This window comes from Sminthopsis crassicaudata, chromosome 3, assembly GCF_048593235.1.
Source record: "Sminthopsis crassicaudata isolate SCR6 chromosome 3, ASM4859323v1, whole genome shotgun sequence".
NCBI lineage: Eukaryota > Metazoa > Chordata > Mammalia > Dasyuromorphia > Dasyuridae > Sminthopsis > Sminthopsis crassicaudata.
The window spans coordinates 587,660,755-587,681,481 of record NC_133619.1 but is presented as its reverse complement, the minus strand read 5'-3'; the positions used below and the strand labels follow the sequence as shown (position 1 = coordinate 587,681,481).

At 48.5% G+C, this 20,727-nt stretch overlaps 2 protein-coding genes across 2 annotated transcripts in view; both read left to right on the top strand.

The window, feature by feature from the left end:
* Positions 1-14,246, top strand: part of DLGAP3 (DLG associated protein 3) — a 75,425-nt gene extending 61,179 nt beyond the window's left edge. The window contains 4 exon segments of the mRNA XM_074305073.1: positions 2,319-2,809; positions 5,951-6,042; positions 6,362-6,505; positions 12,078-14,246. Of these exon segments, the coding sequence (XP_074161174.1) occupies positions 2,319-2,809; positions 5,951-6,042; positions 6,362-6,505; positions 12,078-12,296 (946 nt within the window). The 3' untranslated portion in view covers positions 12,297-14,246.
* A 457-nt stretch (positions 14,247-14,703) lies between these two features.
* SMIM12 (small integral membrane protein 12) lies at positions 14,704-19,134 on the top strand. Its single transcript, XM_074305072.1, has 2 exons — positions 14,704-14,899; positions 18,038-19,134. The coding sequence occupies exon 2, from the start codon at positions 18,043-18,045 to the stop codon at positions 18,319-18,321; it is 279 nt and encodes a 92-aa protein (XP_074161173.1). The 5' UTR covers positions 14,704-14,899; positions 18,038-18,042; the 3' UTR covers positions 18,322-19,134.
* The last annotated feature ends 1,593 nt before the right edge of the window (positions 19,135-20,727 follow it).

Here is a 20,727-nt window from a genome sequence, read left to right as displayed (position 1 = left end):
ATTGGGCTTTGAAGGAAGTGTAACAGTATGAATTCAAATGTTATGCCCATTTTGCAGATCAGAAAATTGAGATTCCTTGGGGTGTGGTAAGGAAGTGTCCAATATTATATATCTAGTAAGCGTCTGGTATTTCAAACTAGGTTTCCTGCCTCTCAGTGCAGGGCTCTTTCTATTACATCATATTGACATGCAAGGACAATGGCACATTTACAGAAAAGCATGGAGACTAACTAGGTTGGAGTTGGGGGAGGTTTAAGAGGGTAGAACTGCAAAGATGGGGACAGTTTGTATTGCTAGGGCCTTGAATGCCAGGTTAAGAAATTTGAATTTTATCTTGTAGGAAATACTTTGAATGGAGGAGGGACCTAGTCAGACATGCCCCTTAGCAAGATTATTTGGGCAACTCCCTGAAGGATGGAATGGAGAGGAAGTGAGACTGAGTCAGGGAGACGGCTCAGGACCTAGTCCATGCAGGAAGTGATGAAGTCCTATACTGGAATGGTAGCTGTGTGAGTGGAGAGGTGGGGGCGGATGAGATGAATAGGAAGGTTTTTTTAGAAGAAGAATCTTGGCAACAGCCTGGGTGAGGGAGAGGGAGGGGTCAGTGAAAATCTGGAGGTGAGTGCGGGGACAATAATGTTACAAGATCAGCCACTGTCCCACCCCCAGGCTGACTGGGCGTCCTCCCGTGGTCCTAGACTGACCCTCCCCGGTGGACTCTCCACCCTTGTCCTTCCTTTTCCCCCAACTCCATTTCCATTTCAGGATCCAGGGCGGATTCCCCTCATCCCTTTTTGGCTTTAGGGTGTGGGGGAGAGTCGGGATGCCACAAGGCAGAGATTGGAGACTGAATGCCAGCAGCACATCTCTCCTTAGGTGCTGTGGCCTCCATCCAGGGCCGGTCGCCATGGTGACAAGCTCCCAGGCAGCTGCAAGGGAGGAGGGGAGGAAAGGAGATAGGGAGGGAACTACTGGGTGGGGAGCAGAAGGGAGCCCTCGCTCCCAAACCATTCTTGTCTACAAGGCAGCCTGGGTGGGACTAAGGAATCAGAAACCCATTTCTGTCCCTGCCTGTCTCCCACTCCCCACTTGCCTGCATCCTTAACATTGTGCTGAGATCATAAGTTCCTAGGATTCATCATTGGAAAAGCCCTTCAAGATAACCTAACCCAAAGCCTAACTTTTACAGATTAGGAAACTGAGGCCCAGAAAAGTTATTTGACCAAGATCATAACACTATTAGCAAGTAGCAGAAATGGAATTCAAAGTAAGCTTCTTTGAATCCTCCTGGAGGACTTGTTTGTTAGGAAAAGTCCTTCCCAGACTCTCTGCATTCAATATGGCAGACATTTCGTGTATACCCAGTGCTAGGAGTATGGAGAAATGTGAGCCACAGAATATCAGAGCTGGAAGAGGCTTTGAGGAATGTTTGCCTTCTCTGTCTCTCTATCCCCCCACATGTACATGCACACACACATACACATAACACACATCTACACGTGTACACACATGTACATGCACACACATGCCCTATCACCAAAGAAAAGAAAGTGGAAGCAAAGTTCAGTGACTCGCTTATGCTTATGGTGAGTTGGCAGCAGAGCCTGGACTAGAACTCAGGTCTCTCGGAAAGGGGATTTTTCCTTGTGCTGTAAGAAAAGAGCTTGAGTTGGGAAATAATGATTCATGAGTTAAGATGGAAAAAGCCCCGGATTGGGATTCAGAAGACCTGGGTCTGAATTCCCTCTCTGCTATTCACAGCTTATATGACTTTGGAAAAGCCACCGAAACTCTCTGGGCTCCCTGTCCTTATTTTTAAAATAACAGGCCTAGCTGGGCCTTTTTCAGGCAGAGCCCATATGGCTCCCTTTCCCTAGGAGGCCCACATTTCCTTCCAGCCTTCTCCTTGTTCCTTTTGGCTGGAGTGGATCCTGGGAAGAGGGAGGAGTGTCTCCGGGATGTAGCAGGGTGGGCTTGGGTTGCAGAAGGGCAAAGAGCGAGGTCTGGAGAGGGAGGTGGCAGGACCTGAGGGAAGAGGATGAGAAAGGAGAGGAGAAGAGGGAGGGAGGGCTTTGGAGTGTGTCTAGGGGAGATACGGGAAGAGGACATGCTGAGGTAAACTTAAGGGGATGAAGAAGAAAGGACCCGGTTAGGGATAAAATGCCATATGACTGAGAGGCAACTGTGGGCAGGAAGAAAGGGCAGGACCTGAGGCTTTAGACTAGGTGACCAGGGACAGAGAGGGGCAAATTTGCAGGGCTTTTGAGGGAAGACAGCTCAGCAGACAGCTGAGATGACTGATACCCATCTCTGGCCAGGCGGGCCCGGTTCAAGCGTTCCAATAGCGTGACTGCTGGAGTACAGGCAGACCTGGAGCTGGAAGGCCTGGCTGGCTTGGCGACCGTAGCCACGGAGGACAAGGCTCTGCAGTTCGGCCGCTCCTTCCAGCGGCACGCTTCTGAACCCCAGCCGGGGCCGCGAGGTCCTGCCTACTCTGTCTTCCGCACCGTCCACACGCAGGGCCAGTGGGCTTACCGCGAGGGCTACCCACTGTCCTATGAGCCTCCTGCCCCGGATGGGCCGCCCGGCTCCGGCCCGGCCCCTGCTCCGACTCCGGCTCCAACTCACGGTCGCCGAGACTCGTGGATGGAGCGTGGCTCCCGCAGCCTGCCCGACTCCGGCCGTGCCTCCCCCTGCCCCAGGGATGGCGAGTGGTTCATCAAGATGCTACAGGCAGAGGTGGAAAAGATGGAGCACTGGTGCCAGCAGATGGAGCGGGAGGCTGAGGACTATGACCTGCCTGAGGAGAGTAAGTGGGCTGCCCATGATGGGGGGGATGGGGCATGTCACCAGGAGCACAGGGGATGGAGCACTGGAGCTGGAAGTAAGCCTCACTTAACAAGTCCCCTTCCTGCCTCAGTTTCTTCATCTGTAAAATAGCACCTACTTCCAGTGTGGTTGTGAGGATCAAATGAGGTAATATTGTAAAGCATTACATGAATGCTATTACTGTTTTAGTGACATGTAGACAACTTTGGGTTAATTTTGAGTGAGGACATGGGGCTGCATGGGTTAACCATATGGGTTATGGCTGGGTTTGGGGAGGTATCACTCCATTTCTGACCAGAGTTTTCCTTCTTCCAATATCTGGCTCATTGCAGCATCACTTTATCATTGCTTTGGTTTGGGAGATATAGTTAAAAGCACCCCCTCTCAGGAGCCCTTAGTCGGAGGTGGCTTGTGAAGAATGGTCAGAGCTATAGCCTAGCTGAGGGCTTCAGCTTTGAGAAAATTACCTCTGGGGCCTTCCCCAGAGGGACTTGCCTTCTGCTCACAAATTCCTTTATGCTAGAATCTTTCCAATTCCGCAAACTCCGCTGAATTCACAAACATTTATTAAGCATAGGAACAGGGCTTGGCTCAGGGGATGATAACAATGAGGAAGCAAATCACATCCTTTGTCCTTGAGAAGTTTCCCATTCTTTAAGCTTAGCTCGTACAAGACGTCTAAACTTGGTTTGAGGGTACTAGGATCCTGTGATTTCTGGTTGTTCCTGTCCTATTGTCTTGGAGGAAGGGATCATCCCATATGTAGCTTTCATTGTTTTTGTGATATAGTCATCATTGCCAAACCTTTTCATGTTCTCTGTGCCCAACTCTCCCCAAGCAATTCACAGAACAGTCTGACACACATGACTTTTTTAGGTACATATACCATACAATGCACAAACCCTGGAGCCACATTGTTTTGCCACAGGGTTGTTATCTGACTCTTTCTTTTTCTTTTCCCTTATTATGAAAGTAATTACTTCTGAAATAATACTACTGATAGCATCAACTCACAAGTTTTGTTTTTTCCTGCTTTGTTTGTTACATTGGAAGTACTAGCATGAGAGAGAAGGAGTGATTTAGTCTGGCCATAACTGCTGTCCTCCCATGCTCATGTTTCAACTTTCTTCATGTGGGGTTTCATTTCCAAGCCCCTGACCTTGTCAACCCCTAAGTTTCTATTATATCTAAATTCTGATGATATCCCCCTTTTCTATCACTGCCATTTTCCCTCTGGGTGCTCCAAAAAAATCACTTGCTCATTACTGTCTCTCTTTGAGAGAAAGAGGAGAAAGAAGACCTTGTTTAAAATATTATTAGTGTTTTCCATCACCGAGAAAGGATAAATCAGCCTGACACCCACCTGATCCCCCAAGAAACTCCTTTCTTTACAGACTCCTTAAGACCTCCCTCTTCCTTTTTATAGGGGAGATATGGTTATAGGCACATGAATGATGCAACTACCCTCACAAGGTCAGAATGAGTGTAAAACAGGATTTTCATTCCCTGATGTCAGTGTTCATATAATTCCCACTGCCTGGTCCTCTGCAGGTTCCCACATAGACACGAAGGAAGATCTTATAGACTCTGCCTTCAAGAATCTTTTGGGAGACAAGATATTCGCACATGAAAGTTTTTTTTAATCATACCATGTTGGATTTGGGAAAGTCCTTAGAGATCATATTCTCCCACCTCCTCATTTACTGAAGAGAAAACTGAGCCCAGAGAGAGAGGAGCTTAAGTGGAATCACATATTGTTAGTGGCAGGACTGGGACCAGAATCTTGTATCTACTGACTTCCAGCCTAGGATTCTCCAAAATCTCTTCTGCCAGTGTGGATACAGTTTCAGAAAATGTTTCTTCTCTCTGAGGGAGTCCTACTTTCTCTCTGAGAGATAAGCAGATTGTGACTGAGGACTGATCTGCGAGGAATGATGCCATTTAGTTCATGGAAGGAGTCATTCATCAAAAAGCATTTATTAAGCACTTACTATGTGCCAGGCACTATGCTAAGCACTGAGCATGCAAGGAAAGGCAAAAATTGTCTCTGTCCTCAAGGAGATTACATTCTAATGGAGAAGCAACATATATAAACAAGTAGGTTAGAAATAACATATATACAGAATAAATGGAAAGTAATCTGAGAACAGGCATTATCATCTGAAGGATCAGTAAAAGCTTCCTGTAGAAGTGGGACTTGAACTGAATCTTAAAGAAAGCCAGGAAGACCAAGAAGGAAACAGAGAATCTAATGAAAGCAACAGAAAAAATCAAGGTTAAAGAGGGGAAAGGAGGACCAGGAAAAGAGCAGTGTCACCAAAGCCATGGTAAGGAAATACAGTTAGGAGGGAGTATGCATGTCAGATGTCAGATGTCAGATGTAGCATAGAAGTCAAGGACGATGAGAACTAAGAAAGGTCATTGCTTTTGGTGATTAGGAGGTCATTAGTGACTTTGGAGGGAAAGTGATGGCTATTCCTAGCCAGGGAGTTTAAGAGCGATTGGATGTTGAAGATGTAGAGTGAGGGATTGGTGTTTGGGGGATTAGAATACTACTCTTAAAAGTGTGATCATAAAAGGAAAAAGAACTGGATAGTAGCAGCTAAGACAAGTGATCTTTCCTCCTCTTTCTCCAAAATAAGCAGAAGATGTGAATATTTGTAGACAAAGAGAATCAGCCAATAAAGAGGGAAAAATGGAGGTGCAGGAGACAGGAGATGTTGAATGGATTAAGATTTTATAGAAAGCAGAGGGTGATGGGATCACAACTGTAGGAAGGGAATTAGCTTTAGCAAAGAGGAAAACCATCTTATTTTCTGAGACTAGAGAGAAGAAGGGAGAAGATAGAGGCAGAGAGATAAAAATAAGGGTCAGAATAGACAGTGGAGCTCATCCCAATGGACTTAATTTGCTCAATAGACTAGACTATATGGTGCTTGTGGAAGATCAAGGGTTTGTGGTGAAAAGGGACTAATAAGACAATTGGGACAAACAGTAGATATTAGTTAATTAAGCTTGACCTTTTGGATATGACAGAGATCACAAGTGGGAGAGAATACCTGAAGCTGAGGATAGAGGTATCTTTTTCAAGAAAAATTGATGGCTTTTTTGTCCTTCTCAGTCCTAGAGAAGATTCGGAGTGCAGTAGGCAGTGCCCAGCTTCTTATGTCACAGAAGGTGCAGCAGTTTTTCCGGCTGTGCCAGCAAAGCATGGTGAGTGCCCTTCTTCTCCTCTCGGGCCAGAATCTTGTATCTCTATCAAAGAAGACTTGTGCCTTGACAAAGAAAATGTTTAAACTCTCTCTGTGGAATTGGAATCTGAGGAGGGGGCCCATATTGATGTAAGAGCTTTTGGGGCCAAAAGTGTAGGTCTTGTCAGGGTTGGAATAGTTTCTCCTCAGGCTGCATAATAAGTGCTTGGGCTCCCCTTGAATTTGTCCTGCTTTTCTGATGGATGGGGGTTGAGGAAAGTTTCTCCAATCTTGCCCTAAATCAGGTTCTGGGATATTCTTCTCTTCTCTTACCTTTGCAGGACCCAGCCTCATTTCCTGTGCCCACTTCCCAGGACCTGGCTGGTTTCTGGGACCTCCTACAACTTGCCATCGAGGATGTGAGCCTCAAATTTTTGGAGCTGCAGCAGCTTAAGGCCAATAGCTGGAAACCCCTGGAGCCTGAGGTGGGTGGTCTCAGATAAACTAAGCCTCCTGGGGGTACCTTGAGATACTAAGCCCTGGTTCTTCTTTCTCAGATGCTCTTCTGCTGAATTTCTATCACCAGGGATTTCCTTGGGAAACTTTCTTCTCTCTCATTGACTAAAAACAGCCTCACTTCTCCTGTGACATAGATACACACTCATATTCTAGGGAGCTTGTATAAAGAGGCTTTTGAAAGCTTTATAAAAATTTTGAAGATGGTGGGAAAGCCACTGATTCAACTTTCCTACCACTGCAGAAATCTTCTCTACAGGCTCCTTTATAATTGTCATCTAGTCACTTCAACTAGTTCCATTTCTCCATTTCTCCTTGATTGCTCCCCATAGCAATTAAGAGATTTAGGGCCTTAGAATCATGAGACCTGAGATCAGCTCTTAACATTGATGTCTGAGCCCTGGCATCCCGAGCAGCTAAAAGCAAGCACAGAATTTTTTCAGCTCCATACCTATACACACAGATAAATACCTCTCTGCAGAAAATCCTGCTTTCCCAGAGATACCAGAGAAAAAATCATGCCTCCCCTGAACTAGTGCCCAGTACTCTGCCTGGGAGCAAAATGTACTCAGTCAAGACTGGTTTCTCTGCAGTACAAGGACAGCATATTCCAAGAAGGTAGTTCTGTGGCTTTTTTGAAAGTCCTGCTCTGATGAAAATTCCCACTTAAGCTTTGGGGCAGACAATCAAAAAGGTGCCTAGTAAAGACAATTTGTTTACAAGCTTAACATGTATTCCTTGGGGCACACAGTGTAGTGGCAATTATACATTAGCCCAGTTTCTGCCTTTCAGGAGCTGTTCATAATGGTAGTGCTGTTCAGGACCACTGACAGCTCCTACATGCCATTTCTGTGTTCATTTTCTTCTAGTGATCATTTTATCAACATACATTTATTAAATGTCTACTGTGTGATTGTGTCAAGCACTGTACTAGATGCTAGGGACCCAAAGATCTAAATGAAAAGATCCCTAATTTTTAAGATTTCCCCTTAAACCAACTGGCTTAAGCTTATTCCTTTGTTGGATAACAACAAAGGACAGCTAAGTGACATGGCAGATAGAATATGTTTGTTCTGCCTCAGATACTAACAGACACAGCCTCTCTTGGGATCAGTTTGTTCATTGTTAAAATGGTGATACTTGCTTTGTAGTCTTTTAGTAAGGACCAACTAAGAGAACATGTTTTGTAAAACTTGAAAATATTATGGAAAAGCTAGCTATAACTATATGGGCAGTTAGGTGGTTCAGTGGAAAGAGTTCTGGGCTGCAATCCGGAAGAATTATTTTTGTGAGTTCAAATCTGGCTTCAGACACTAACTAGCTGTGTGGCCCTGGCCAAGTCACTTACCCTTGTTTTTCTCAGTTTCCTCATCTGCAAAATGAGCTGAAAAAGGAATAGAAAATGACTTTAATATCTTTGCCAAGAAAACTCCAAATGGAATCATGGAGAGTCAGACATGACTGAAAATGACTAAACAATAACTATTATAACTTGCATTTTAAGGGAATTCCTTCTTATCTTGAATTGAAATCTTTCTGTAACTGACATGCATAAATTTAAAGCAGAAAGGGACCTTAGAGATCTAGTCACAATTTCCCTTCATTTTACAAATAGGGGAATTGGGGTCCGGGGAGAATATATAATTTGCCCAGTGTTACATGGTTAGTAAGTGGCAAAGATGGAATTTGAATAAGGGAACGTGCCCTTATTCCTATTTTTCAATTCTGGACCCATGTAAAAGAAATCTAATCACTTTCCATGGCAGTCTGCAGGTATTTGAGGTAATGATCATATAATTCATTCATTCAATAACCATTTTATTAATTATATATCAAGCACTGTGCTAGGTTTTGAGGAGATAGAAAAGGTAACTCTGTAACCATCTGCAATAGGAGCTACAGCTCCTGCAGTCATAGAGTCCAATAGAAAGATTGTGGTTACCAGTTCAAAAGGATATGTCTACCCAGGCTCATGCAGGGATAGTAATGATAAACTTGTCCAGTTAGGGAAAATTTCTAATGACCTTTGAGGTAGGTGCATCCCAACACCATTTTAGAGATGAGGAAAACAGAATTCAGAAAGGTGACTTGTCCAGTGTCACACTGCTAAGTAAGTGTTGAATCTAGGACCTGAAAACGGTTCTTTTGGCTCCAAGACCATTGCTTTTTGCTTAGAATACAGTATCTATGCCTTTGGATCCCCTCATTTAATTTTAATGTATCACATCTGGACTCAATTTAGCCCAAGGCCTTTTCTTGTTTTGCTTCCTTCTGATTAGTCTCTCTGCTATATGCAAACTCCCTTCCCATGTCCCCTTAGTACAACTAATCTCTGGATGATTTTAGTCATGGTTCCAGGTACTATCTAGATGGCTTCTGCCTTTTCCCTCATACACCTGGAGGCTGAACATTATATGAAGGGTACTGAGTTTTCTGTCCTGCAGATCCTGACCCTGGGGCAGCCCAGAAGTACAGGACAAGATAATAAAGACATGGCCTCTGCCTTTCTGGTCACTTCCTTTCACCCTATTATTTCAACTTCAGTTATATTATCTTTAAGTTAAACATTACTCTTGGCAATGGACCTCCTTTGACTCTTACATCACTCAGAAGTAATATTTAGCTTAAGGTCCAGCAAAAGCTTGAGCTCTTTTAATATGAACTATTATCCAATCACATCAGTCCCACCCTGTGTGGAAAAGTTGTGTTTTCAAAGTCACACGTAGAAGCTTACCTGTATTACGAGTAAATTCCAAGTCCTCCTATGTCTTATTTTGTTGGATAAGGTGTTTCTAGGCTCTCAAAGGTTTTTGTAGATGCTACCAAGACAGAAAGACTTAGGTACAGGCCCAGAGAGGACCAACCTCTCTATCAAGTTCTCTATCAAGATGTAGAATGGTAAAGATCTGTGTTTGTGGGTGGAGGAGGAGGTAAATTAAATGCTGATGAAATAATGGGTCTTTGAACTATTAAACAGAAGGCACAAATGTCCTCTTATTAGAGTTTGACCCATGACTTCAGCCTGCACTCCACTCCATCTTGAACCTGTCATCCTGATTTTAATCAGCTTGGCATCTAATAAATGGTGTAGTTTGAAGATTATTAGACTTGAAACCGGGAAGGCCTGGATTTGGACTACTTGATGCTGCTACTTTCCACCTGTGTGATCACAACATTCCTGAGTCTCAGTTTCTTCCTCTATAAAATGAGGGTGTTGGACTCTAAGATTCCTTCTAGCTTAGAATCTATGAATTGCCATATCTTTAATCAAGCCACAAATAAAGATAAGCCAGGGTTAGATAAAAAACAGAGCCCTGCTTTGTCTGCAATGTTAACATAAGGGAAACACACCAAGTTACAGAATGAGAAGCAGTCAAGAAGGCAGTCAGCCCTGTGTCCCTGGCATTTTACACTGACTTTTAGAACTATGTTTATGCCATAACTGGCTCACGTAGAGTTGATTGTAGGATTTTATGGGGACAGACGCTGGAAGTTCTTTTGGATGGAGATATTTACCTTCCACAGTCTCTCGAGGTGGGTAGTGTGATACCAGAGAGTACCTGAAGTCAAACACTAGCTCTGATCTTTACAGCTGTGAGTGTGGCCAATTTCTTGAGATTCACTTTTCCTCCTCTATACAGTGGAGATAATAATATTCATACCACTGAACTCACAGAGAGATGGGGAAGAGAGTTTTGGGATCCTTAAAGCTATAGGGAGATATGAGTTAGTATTATCATTCCCTTACCAGTGGTCTTGGTCACAAGAGATGACCATACTCTGGTCTTCAGACTGGACATCTCTTTCTTGATTTTACAACCAACCTTTAATTCTTTGTTGAGAAAGACGATTATTAATCCTTTTTGATAATGCTTTTCCTCATTTTGGTCTCCAGCCCTCAACTGAGTCAATTCTCATTGGCCCCTAGGATTTTGGGGTTAAGACCTGTCCCTTAACTTTAGTCCGGATCAGTTCATGGGGAAAAGATCAAAAGGTCAAAAAAGGTCTTGGACGCCAACAAGCATTTCTGGCTAATTCTGAGAATTCAAAGGCAGGCAAAAACACAGTGCTTGCCTTCATGGAACTGACATTATAAGGAGAGAACATAAGTTGACCATATATACATGATACATATGGTATGTGTATATATGTGTGTATTTATTACACATGCATATTATACGTACAATACACACACACACACATATATATGTGTATATATATATATATATATGTATTTATACACACACCCATATATATGTATGTATATAAATGGAAGACACCATAGAGGGAAGGCATTGGGGTAGGAGAGAAGGAAGGATGAAAGGATCAGACATTTTGTGTAGACACAAAGGAAAGCTAGTAGAAACTATGGGAAGGCAAGTTCCTTCTTCCTAAAAAATCAGAGCTATCTAACAATGACTCCCTTGTCTGGAAGCTTGTAGGGAACCCTTCATGTTTTAAGATCAATCATTCCCACTGACAACCACTCACTCTGGGATGTCTCAGGGTCATCTCTAAGTCGTCTTTGCCTTGGGTATACTCTTGACATGGGAGAAGTAGTGAAGTGGGGACAGGTAGTCCCTGCCACCACCCAAGGCTTGCCTCTTTCTTGGGATTATTATGATTTGGAGAGGATCTTGGTCAATATCTGTCATAATAACTCCTGTTTTCATCTGTCAAGTTTTTCTGTGCTGAATTTTATCTTTTTTGCTATTTCCTTTTCTTTGTCTCCAACTGTAATGCTCATACCCCTTGAATTCTACCATTCCTGCCCTTCTCATCTGCCCCCAATATGCAAACACTCAGGTCTTCTCCCTTTGATCTCTGCGCCTCACTTCTTATTCTTCCATTCCTGTCTCTTAGCTCTCTTTACCTTCATTTCATCCATCACCCCGGGATCTATGTGATCTTTTTTTCTTCATCCTTTTCTCATTAATTTTTACTGTCTTGTCTTCAGGTATGTCCCATCCTTACGTTTCCAATTTTTGTTTTCCTGTTTTGAAGGCTTCTCATCCCTTCCTTTTAAGTTTTCCTGCTGTCTACCTTCATCCTTCTCTTTCCACTTTCCCCTCTCATCTTTCCCCTTCAGTTCTCTACCCTCTGCTTTATTTCTCCTATCTGTGTGTCCCTGTCTCTCTCCACTGCTCCTGTTTCTGCTATCTTTCTCAGTTCTGTACCCTCCTTGTATCTCAGGTCTCTTTAATCTTTCCCTGTCTCTGCCCCTCAGTGAGATTTTCTACTTTCTTTCTCCCTTCTTCCCTCCCTCTCTCCCCCCTCTTTAATGCTCTCATATTTTCCTACTCACTTTCTCCCTTCCCTTGGGTCTTTTAGCTCTTTCTTCATCTTTGCCCCTTGGGTCCTCTTGCTTTCTTCCCACTCCCGTCCCTTGTGTCTCTCGCTCTCCATCCTCCCTGCCTCTCAGGTCTCCGTGCTCTTTCACTATCACCACCCCTGGAGTCTCCTTCGTCAGAGCCCCTCAGGAACCTTCCCCTCACCCCAGCCCCTGCCTCCTGAGTCACGTTGTTTTCTCTCCCTTCGCAGGAGGAGAAGAAGGTCCCTCCCCCGATACCAAAGAAGCCCTCTCGGGGGCGGGGGGTCCCAGTGAAGGATCGCTCCCTGGACTCTGTAGACCGGCAGCGGCAGGAAGCTCGGAAGAGGCTCCTGGCAGCCAAGCGGGCAGCCTCCTTCCGCCACAGCTCAGCCACAGAGAGTGCGGACAGCATAGAGATCTATATCCCCGAGGCCCAGACCAGACTGTGACCTGCCAGACCCTGCCCGAGGCCCTGCCCGCCTGCCACCTGCGGCCCCTTGTTTTCTATCTGTACTGTACATACACAGCGTAGAGGTCACTGTGATATCGGGGCCCTCCCAGGGCAGAGGTGGGCCCAGCCCTCTGTGTCCCCCCAGGAAGCCCCACGGCCCCTTGCCTTCCCAGACCCTGGCCTGGTCTGGCCCTATCACAGTTTCTGGGTTTGGTTTTTTTACCTTCTGGGTCCCAAGCTAAGACTCCTTTGTGGGGGGAGGAGGGGAGTCCTCCCCCCCAAACACACACCTCCTCACCTAGAACTACCCCCTCGCTTCCTTTCCCCTCTGGGCCAGGGTCCCCTTCTCTGCTTTCTCCTCCACTGGCTGCCTCAGGCACTATCTCTGCCATCCTGTCCCCTTCCCTGCTGGGCCGGGCCGGGCCAGGCCCCCCGCCCTTCAGGCTCCATGTCCCCCCCTCCCCGCGGGGCTGGGCTTCGTGGGGACTGAGCTTTGTGGCTTTTAACACCCCCTTTTTATGAAGATTTCTGAACCTCCCCCCAGCAGAGGGGAATCCCTAAACCCAGCCACCCACCCTAACAGGCTGGGATAGGATCCCCGCCCTCCCCTGCCAGGCCTGCTGGGGACCACAGTGGCTGGACCAACCCAGGAGATGCCATGCCCCATTCTCCACCTGCTGCAGGGAGGGGAGGGTGCTGGGAGAGGCGGGAGGCTTCCCCTCCCCCTCAACTCCCATTCCCTGGACCCACCTTGACTATACCAGGAGGAATAAAGCGGCGGTGGAAGCATCGCCCAGCACAGGAGCCATGCTCTTATGCTTCTCTTTCAGCAGGGACCCCTTTTTGCCCACTCTCCCTCCATGAGGAGCCTCCCGTATCCCAGGGCCCGGAGCATCTATTTGGTGGGCCTGTGTGTGTGCGCGTGCATGTGTGTGCGCGTGCGTGTGTGTGCGCGCGTTCGCGTGCTTGAAGGAGGTGCAGCAAAGGCCTGGACACCAGATTTTTCTCCGGACAGGAACCTTCCTGTGTCCTTTTCCTCCCTTCCCTCTTCCAGTCAGGGCCAGGCCTTTCCCTGCTCCAGACTAAGCCCGGATTCCCCGTTCATTCTAAGCCCAGGACGATCACCGAGATTCCTAGTCCAGAAGTCTCGGCCAAAACCCATCCCTTCCCCCAAGGCCCGGCTTCCCCACGGAGACCGCCTCCTGGGCAAGGCCCAGTAGGAAGGGCCCCATCCTGTCCGCCTGAGGGCCACTTCCCTCTCGTCTGAAGCTCCGGCCTTGACAACTGCTACTGCCCACTGTCAGGGAGAGGAAACTCTGCAAGGCCAGGGCCACTTGTGGAGCGGAGCGCTCCGCTCCGGGGGCCAGCAGGCCTGGCTTGGGGCCTGGGCCGCCGCTGTGGGACCGTCGTCGTGGGCCGGTCCACAGCTTACAATGAGGGGGGAGTGGAAGGGCGCTCTCGAGTCTCTTCCCCGACTACATTTTTAAAGAATACCCAACCACGGCGGGCGGGAGGAGGAGTCTACAGAGAACTGGTTTCAGAGACGTTTCTCGTGGTCCCTGGTGCGCAGCTGCCCGTGGGGAATGGGGCTTAGAAAGGAGATGGAAAATGTGCCCGTGAGGTCTCTTCCTTGGGCTCCATTCCACGTGATGCAGCTAATAGGAAAGAGAGCAGGGAGACTCGGGGCTGAAGCCGGGGGACGAAACCAGGATGAGGAGAAAGCTGGGACACTGGGGGGTGGGGGGAGGTTGAGAGAGACAGTGTCACGTGACAGGGAGAGACATCCCGCCTCTGGAGGTCAGAGGGTGCGGCTCATCACAAGCAGCCTCCCACAGGCCTGGCTGTAGGGGGACGGCCCGAAGCTGGGATTACCCCTCGCGGGGTTTCAGACTGATGCTCAGACTCTCCCATTCGAGCATCTCCCCAGAGGGAGAAGTTGCTAGGGGAGACGGACCTGCCGTTTGAGGGGGGGGGGGGAAGCTGATCCGGACTCTCCCGCCGGGGCGGCCACCGGCGCGTTTGGGAGGAGCGGCCTGGCACTGCGGCCTCCGTCACCTCGCCTCGGGCAGGCTGGGCGCGGCGGCCGCGGGGGCGTTGACGGCCTGCGGCGCCGTGAGGGCCCCCGGGTGACCCTGCTATCGCGTGGATATAGGAGGTGATTCTGTGCCCCGCGAGTAGGCAGGCAGGCTCTTATCCGAGCGCTCACCAGCAGGCACTGCGCCCTCCCCGGGGACTCCAGCTCAGACCTGGCTTCTCCCGCTCTAGGTGCCCAGTTGCCTGGAGGGCTGTACCACGTGCCCACCCATTCATAAATCCCCGGGGCTCGGAAGGTCCCCTGCCGTCCGCGCCACACCGCTAGGTGGCGCTGTCGCCTTCCCTCCGAGAGACGCTGGCAGTGCCGGCGCAGGCGCAGGCGCAGGCGCCGGAGCCCCACTCTCTCTCCCCCTGCAGCTTCCCGGAACCTGACCAATCCGTTCTCTGCGGGTGGGTCCGGCCCCGCAGGCCGCTGGGAGCGGGGTGGGGGTGGGGAAATCTGCGCAAGGCCTGCTGGCGGGTGGAGGGGGTGCAGAGCAGGGCCCGGAACAGGGCCTAGAGGCACAGGTGAGCGCGGGACTTCCCGGGGCGCGGGGAGTGTATGTGTGAGTGCCGGGAAATAGGGGAGTTCCGGCTCCAGCGGTAGCCGCAGTGCCTCTCTCTTCCCCCCCTCCCCCCGCTTTATGACCTTTGCCCTTTTGCCTGGCTCAGTTACTATGGCAACCTTGGGGGATTGTGTGTGTGCGTGCGGAGTGTGTATGTGTGTGTGTTGGGGGTGGGAAGAGGAAGCCTCGGCTCCAGCCGCTGCCGGGCTGTTCCTCCCCTGCCCCCTACTCTATCACCTTTGCCCTGGCCTCCCAAGGTTACCATGGCAACCGCCAAGGGGCGGGACAAATCCCGGATGCTCCTGGAGTTTTCCCGCCTCAGTTTATCGAGGTGTTGCTCGTGCCAACCCCGAGACCCGGAGAGTTCCCGGCTCGGCCCCGCTGGTGACACCCAGAGGCCACGCTCTCCCTCGGAGGGAGCGGGAATGTTGGGTCCGGAGAAGAGAAGGCTGAGAGCCGGGGTACCCGGGCCACTCTTGTCGTTCCTTGGAGGGCCAAAGCTCCTCAGCGCGGCCCTTGGAGCCACATCGTAGGCGCCTAATAAATGCTTACTGACTTAAACTAGAATCTGGAACTCTGGGAGGTGCGGAGCAGGGGAAGGAATTGGCCAAGGGGCCTATCTTGGGTGGGGGTGGGGGAGCAAAGCTCACCTCTAGTGGAATGGGATGCCTCCTAAGGTAGTGATCTCCCCATCGCTGAAAGTATTCAACCCCGTGTTGGGAGTCCTATAGAAGAGATTCCTGTCCAGAGCAATGACTAAAGATTCGCACCCAGGTCCTGGACTGTCGGAGGGGGCGGGTCCGCCCTGTACCCCTGCAAGAAGCCCAGCGGCCCCTGTTGGTGTCCTTGCTCGTTGATCGTAGCGGGAAGGGACCTCCAGAGAGCCCCTTGGGTCCACCCTTCCTGTTCCACTTCTTGTTCCCTTAGGACATCTGGACAACCCGACCCTTTGGATCACTTAGTAGGCACCGAATAAATACTTCCCTCCCCTTGTAAGGAGGGAGGGTCGGGAGAAAGGCGGGGCTGGATTCTGAGGCTTTGAAAGCACTTAGCACCGCTCTGTAGTTTGAGATTCCCCCCCTCCCCCACATATCCTCACTTAGAACTAGGCCTGCTCATCTTTGGGCCGTAACAAAGTCTTGTTCCCCACTAATGTGGTGTTCCTGGTAAGAAGGGGGAGAGGAGTGCTAACATCTGGCACCGAGTCAGTTTAATTCTGGAAGCATCGATTAACCCCCTACCACGTGCCAGGCCTTTGCTAGGTGCTGTGGATACAAATAAAAAAATGAAAGTATCTCTGCTTTGGAGGGGCTTCAGTTGGGGCCTGGCAGGAAAAGCCAGGTTGTGTGGCAGGTCTCAAGAAGCCAGTCAGTCAGTGAGCAATTATTAAGTACTTGTTGTGTATGCAGCACTCTGCTGAGATCTAGGAACACAGAAAAAGTCAAAAACAGGGTGGGGGGGGGGACTGAGGTCAAAGATCTGGTTGGATAAAGGTGGGAAATAGTTATCGGAGCAAGCCTTGAAGCTGAAGGGAGGCGTCCCTTGGATTGGTTCTGACCTCAGCGAGTTCTGGCCTTCGGGGCAGATCCTTTATAGAAGCTGGTGGAGGCAGATTACAGGAAAACCTCCCGAGCTGTGCAAGTGGTGGCTGAGTGGGCTTGGAGGAGAGAACCCTTAACTCCTCTGGGTATCTGCTAAGCTCCAGAGGGAATCTTCTGGTTATTGACTTTTTTCTCTATGACTATAGTGGGGTCAGGAAGGCTAGCAAAGCAGTCTGCATCCTCGGGAGAGGGCTTTTAAAGAAAACAGCACTGTCTTGTATTAGAGATTGGACCTTGTGTCAATACTGGGCACGGGTTTTGGCTGCTGCACCTGAATAAAGCTGTGATATTGTTGACAAAAGATACAGGAAAAGCAGCTAAAGTAATTATGGGAGTAGAGGAGCATCTGCAGGATTAAATTAAAGGCCTCCAAAAGAGGAAGGCTGAGAGGAAGTACTTGGCTAAACGGGGGAGAGTAAAGTTGGGGCATCTTGACTGTAGCAAGTCATGTAGACCAAAAAAAAATGTACTTTTAGCAAGGTTTTAGGTATGATGGCCCCATTGTTAACTGTGGGGTTATTTGGAAACTGCCTTTCTTTTTTGAATTGTTGTAAACAAATCAACTCTTGGCCCTCCTGTGAGAAAACAAGCAGCGGACTGCGGAGACTGATGGCATGGCCTATCTGGGCATTGTTGTGTCCTTAGCTTACTTGAGGACTGGTCTGCCTCTTTAGGGGAGCTTGAGACTTCTCTCCTCTTAATCTAGCACTGACTAAGACAATGGACCTCAGGCCCTAGGGTGCCCCCTAAGTGTGGCTAGAGAGTGGTTGTGTAAATGGAATACAGGATCTGAGCACAGGGCTGTTCTGCCTTCAAAAATGAAGCAAATCTCTCTTATTCACAAAGGTTTAGTGCTAGATTAGGATCCTGGCCTGTTGTACCTTCTAGTTAATGGAAAGTGATCATGTACTAGGGCTGGGTTTGAGAGTAACTACTCATTATTCCCTGTAATTTTTGCGGGTCAGAGGGAGGGAGTGATGAGGATGGTTTTTGGATTGAGAAGTCCCTTTGAGGAGGAAGAGAAAGGGAGGATGGTAAAATGCTTAAGAGCGGTTGAGTGTCTCCACCCTGCTCCACTCAGGCTTATTGGACAGGATTGTGAAGGTAAGAATTAAGAGCAGGTTGAATCTTCTTTTGACCACATGATAGAGTTGGAAATTGCATTTTTGGAATAAAACTTAGCTGTTTACCTTTCCTTTGTCTTCCTTAAAAATATAATTTAAAAGATTAGCCTAAGTTCTGGTGATTTGATTTTTTTCTGATAAAAGGAAATTGATCTGTCATAAACAAGTATTTGTTGAGCACCTGGAAAATATGAAGTTAAAGGACAGCTAAATTAGAGGGCTCCTTCACCGAGTCCTCCCAGTGATTTTGAGAGCCCTGACAGTAGTAGTTATCACAAGGGACACGGAACCCTTTAAGTTTAATACTTTGCCTCCACGATTTCACCTTCAGCAGATGACAGTCTGTCCCTAATGTTGTCTCATACCATCTTGCAGATGCCATGTGGCCTTTATTTTGGACAGCGTTTCGAGCCTACGCTCCCTATGTCACGTTCCCTGTGGCCTTTGTGGTGGGGGCTGTGGGCTACCACCTGGAGTGGGTCATCAGGGGGAAGTCGCCCCAGCCTATAGAGGAGGAGAAGAGCATCTCAGAGCGCCGGGAAGACCGAAAGTTGGAAGAGCTGTTAGGCAAGGACCTCACGCAGGTGGTGAGCCTTAAGGACAAGTTTGAATTTGCTCCCAAAGCTGTATTGAACAGAAATCGTCCTGAGAAGAGCTAATGGAGGGCCCTTCCGGGAGCCTGTGGAAGTGGCAGTCCGTGGCCACCATCTCTGCCCCAGCCTTCCTAGACCCTGCGTAGGATTCTCTCTGCTTCTTGTTCCAGCCGTTCTCCTCCTCCTCCCTTTCCAGCCTCCCCCCCCTTCCCTTTTCTTCCTCTTGATCGCCAGGTTGGTTCCACCAATCTCCTTGGGCATTTTGCTGCTACCATCCGATGATTAAGCTGCTGTCCAGCCTGAGGAGAGGCACTATAAAAGAAAACTCGTGTTCCCGGCGAGGGAGGATGCCCTTTGTCTCGTGGTGACTACAACTGCTTAAGTTTCCTGAGCTTGGAACTCTGTTCGTGGGAAGCCAGCTTACAAGGGAGTTATCCTCACCATGGCCCCAGGATGAGTTGGCATTGGCCCTGGGACTGGCCTTTGATGACTAGTGAAATACCAGCTGTCAGTCTTTGGGGGGAGTTTTGAGTCTGGCTTCGTGTGAGCACAACTGGAAGCTTTTGTCTCCTTCCAGAGGCTGTGTAGGCCGGTGGGATGGTGCTGGCACTCCTGGGCCCAGACTGCATTGGAGTGAATTCTAAAATCAGTCTGTCTCTTCTCCCATCCCCTCCCCTCCCATTCCCTGTTCTTATTTTTCCTGGAAACTCTCCCTTTATGCCCTGGAAGGGGATGTATTCCCAAGAGAAGGAGAGCGTGAGCTGTGAGAGGGAGGCCAGTTGTTCCCACTGGGAGGAGGGGGAGCATCTCTCTGTTGAATTTGCTTGAAAACACCCCCTTTCCTGTAGAGTACAATCCAATTAAACTGGATCCTGAGAACCATGCTGCCTCTATTCTCCCTGCTGGTGTGATGGTGGGATACGCACAGGGTGGAAGACCATCAGTGACTGAGAAAGGCTGCAGCCTGAGCCATTGCAGGATGAGCAGCAGCTGTTTTCCCAGAATTTCCTAGCAGGTCCCTGGGACAGAGTGTCCCAAACTACATTAACCATACTACATTTTAGTGGTTGTGATCAACTCTAGTCACCAAGGGCCTGGAGGGACCAAAAGGAGTCAGGGAGATTTGGGGGAAATAGAGGAAATTGTTTCTCATGCTATCAAGTTGCTGCACTTGATAGCAGCATATAATTTATAAGCTATATACTGTTCTGTCTAATATTAGTCCTTTGGTCAGCACCATCCCAGAGACTGAATTAGTCATCTGGGAGGAGGACCTGAAAAGTGAGGCCCCTTTTCATACATCGGTCAGAGATTCGAAAATAGGTGTTGGGTTGAAATTTAAGGGGCAGGCAACCACGCTTGTCAAAGGGATATCTCTTATTCCTCTATTAGCATCTATCCTAGAGATTTGGGCTTTGGGAGGGATGATGCTGTTCTCACTTGAGTGAAAGTTTGAAATGGTTGGGGCTGTATTCTGGGAGAGCCGGAGGCAGGCTGCCATTCAGATGGCAGGCATTTATTAAACATTCACCCTGTGCCAGGCTCTGTTTAAGTGCTGGCAGTCTGAGAAAATGCGCCTGCCCCCAGGAGCTCACTTTGTCAGGGGGCAGACAGTATGCAGGCAGCTATGTTCAAATAGGATGTAGGCAGTGTGAGTTGGACATAGTCTCAGGCTGGAGTCATTGGAGCCCTTGCACCATCATCTTGGGGAATTACTGGTCGTGCCCCTGGTCCTGGGAGGGCCTTCCACCTCATTACATCCTCTGTGGCCTGGGGCTCATAAAGCATGGTGGAATTGGGACAATCTGAGGGGAATTTGAGCGGAAGAGGCTGTTTTTAGGCCCTGGAGGCTGGGAGCTGGGGTGGGGGGGGTGTGGGAGTGGGAGGCAAAGAGAAGATTTTATTTTATACCACTTCTCCCCATCTCCCACCCCTTGAATTTGTATGATGGGTCAGGGCTGCCCCCTTGTGGTGGTAGCAAGCACCAGAATGCTTCTGAAATGCATATGATTATAGTTCACTATCAGGAATGTCTCTTAGCAGGAAATTGGGACCCAGAGGGGATGAGACTCATCCAAGTAAATAAAAATGGACGTATAAGCCGAGCTGAGCTTTGCAACCAAGTCCTCCGACCCAATCCAGTGCTCTTTTAATAACTCTGGGATGTTTCATCAGTGGAATAAAATCTGTAAGGGTCACATTCTCCATGGCCTGTTCTGAGTTAGGGACTGGATTTGTGGTTTCTTTGACAGAAGGAACTCCTAAACAAGGCAGGTGCTCACCTTTTTTTTTCAGTTTGTGCCTCTAACAGGTGTTGGCTGTGCTGGCTGCATGGGGCCCACTACACTTCCAAGTGCCTGCCAAACCAGATGAAAATGTAAATGGGAAATATTTAAACAGATACAATAAAACATAGATAATACGAACATGTGGTTTTCTAAGTCAATGTGCGGCTGCAGGGGCTGAAAATAG

Coding starts and splice junctions, on each gene's coding strand:
- SMIM12 (XM_074305072.1), top strand. CDS start 18,043: ATGTGGCCTTTATTTTGGACAGCGTTTCGAGCCTACGCTCCCTATGTC.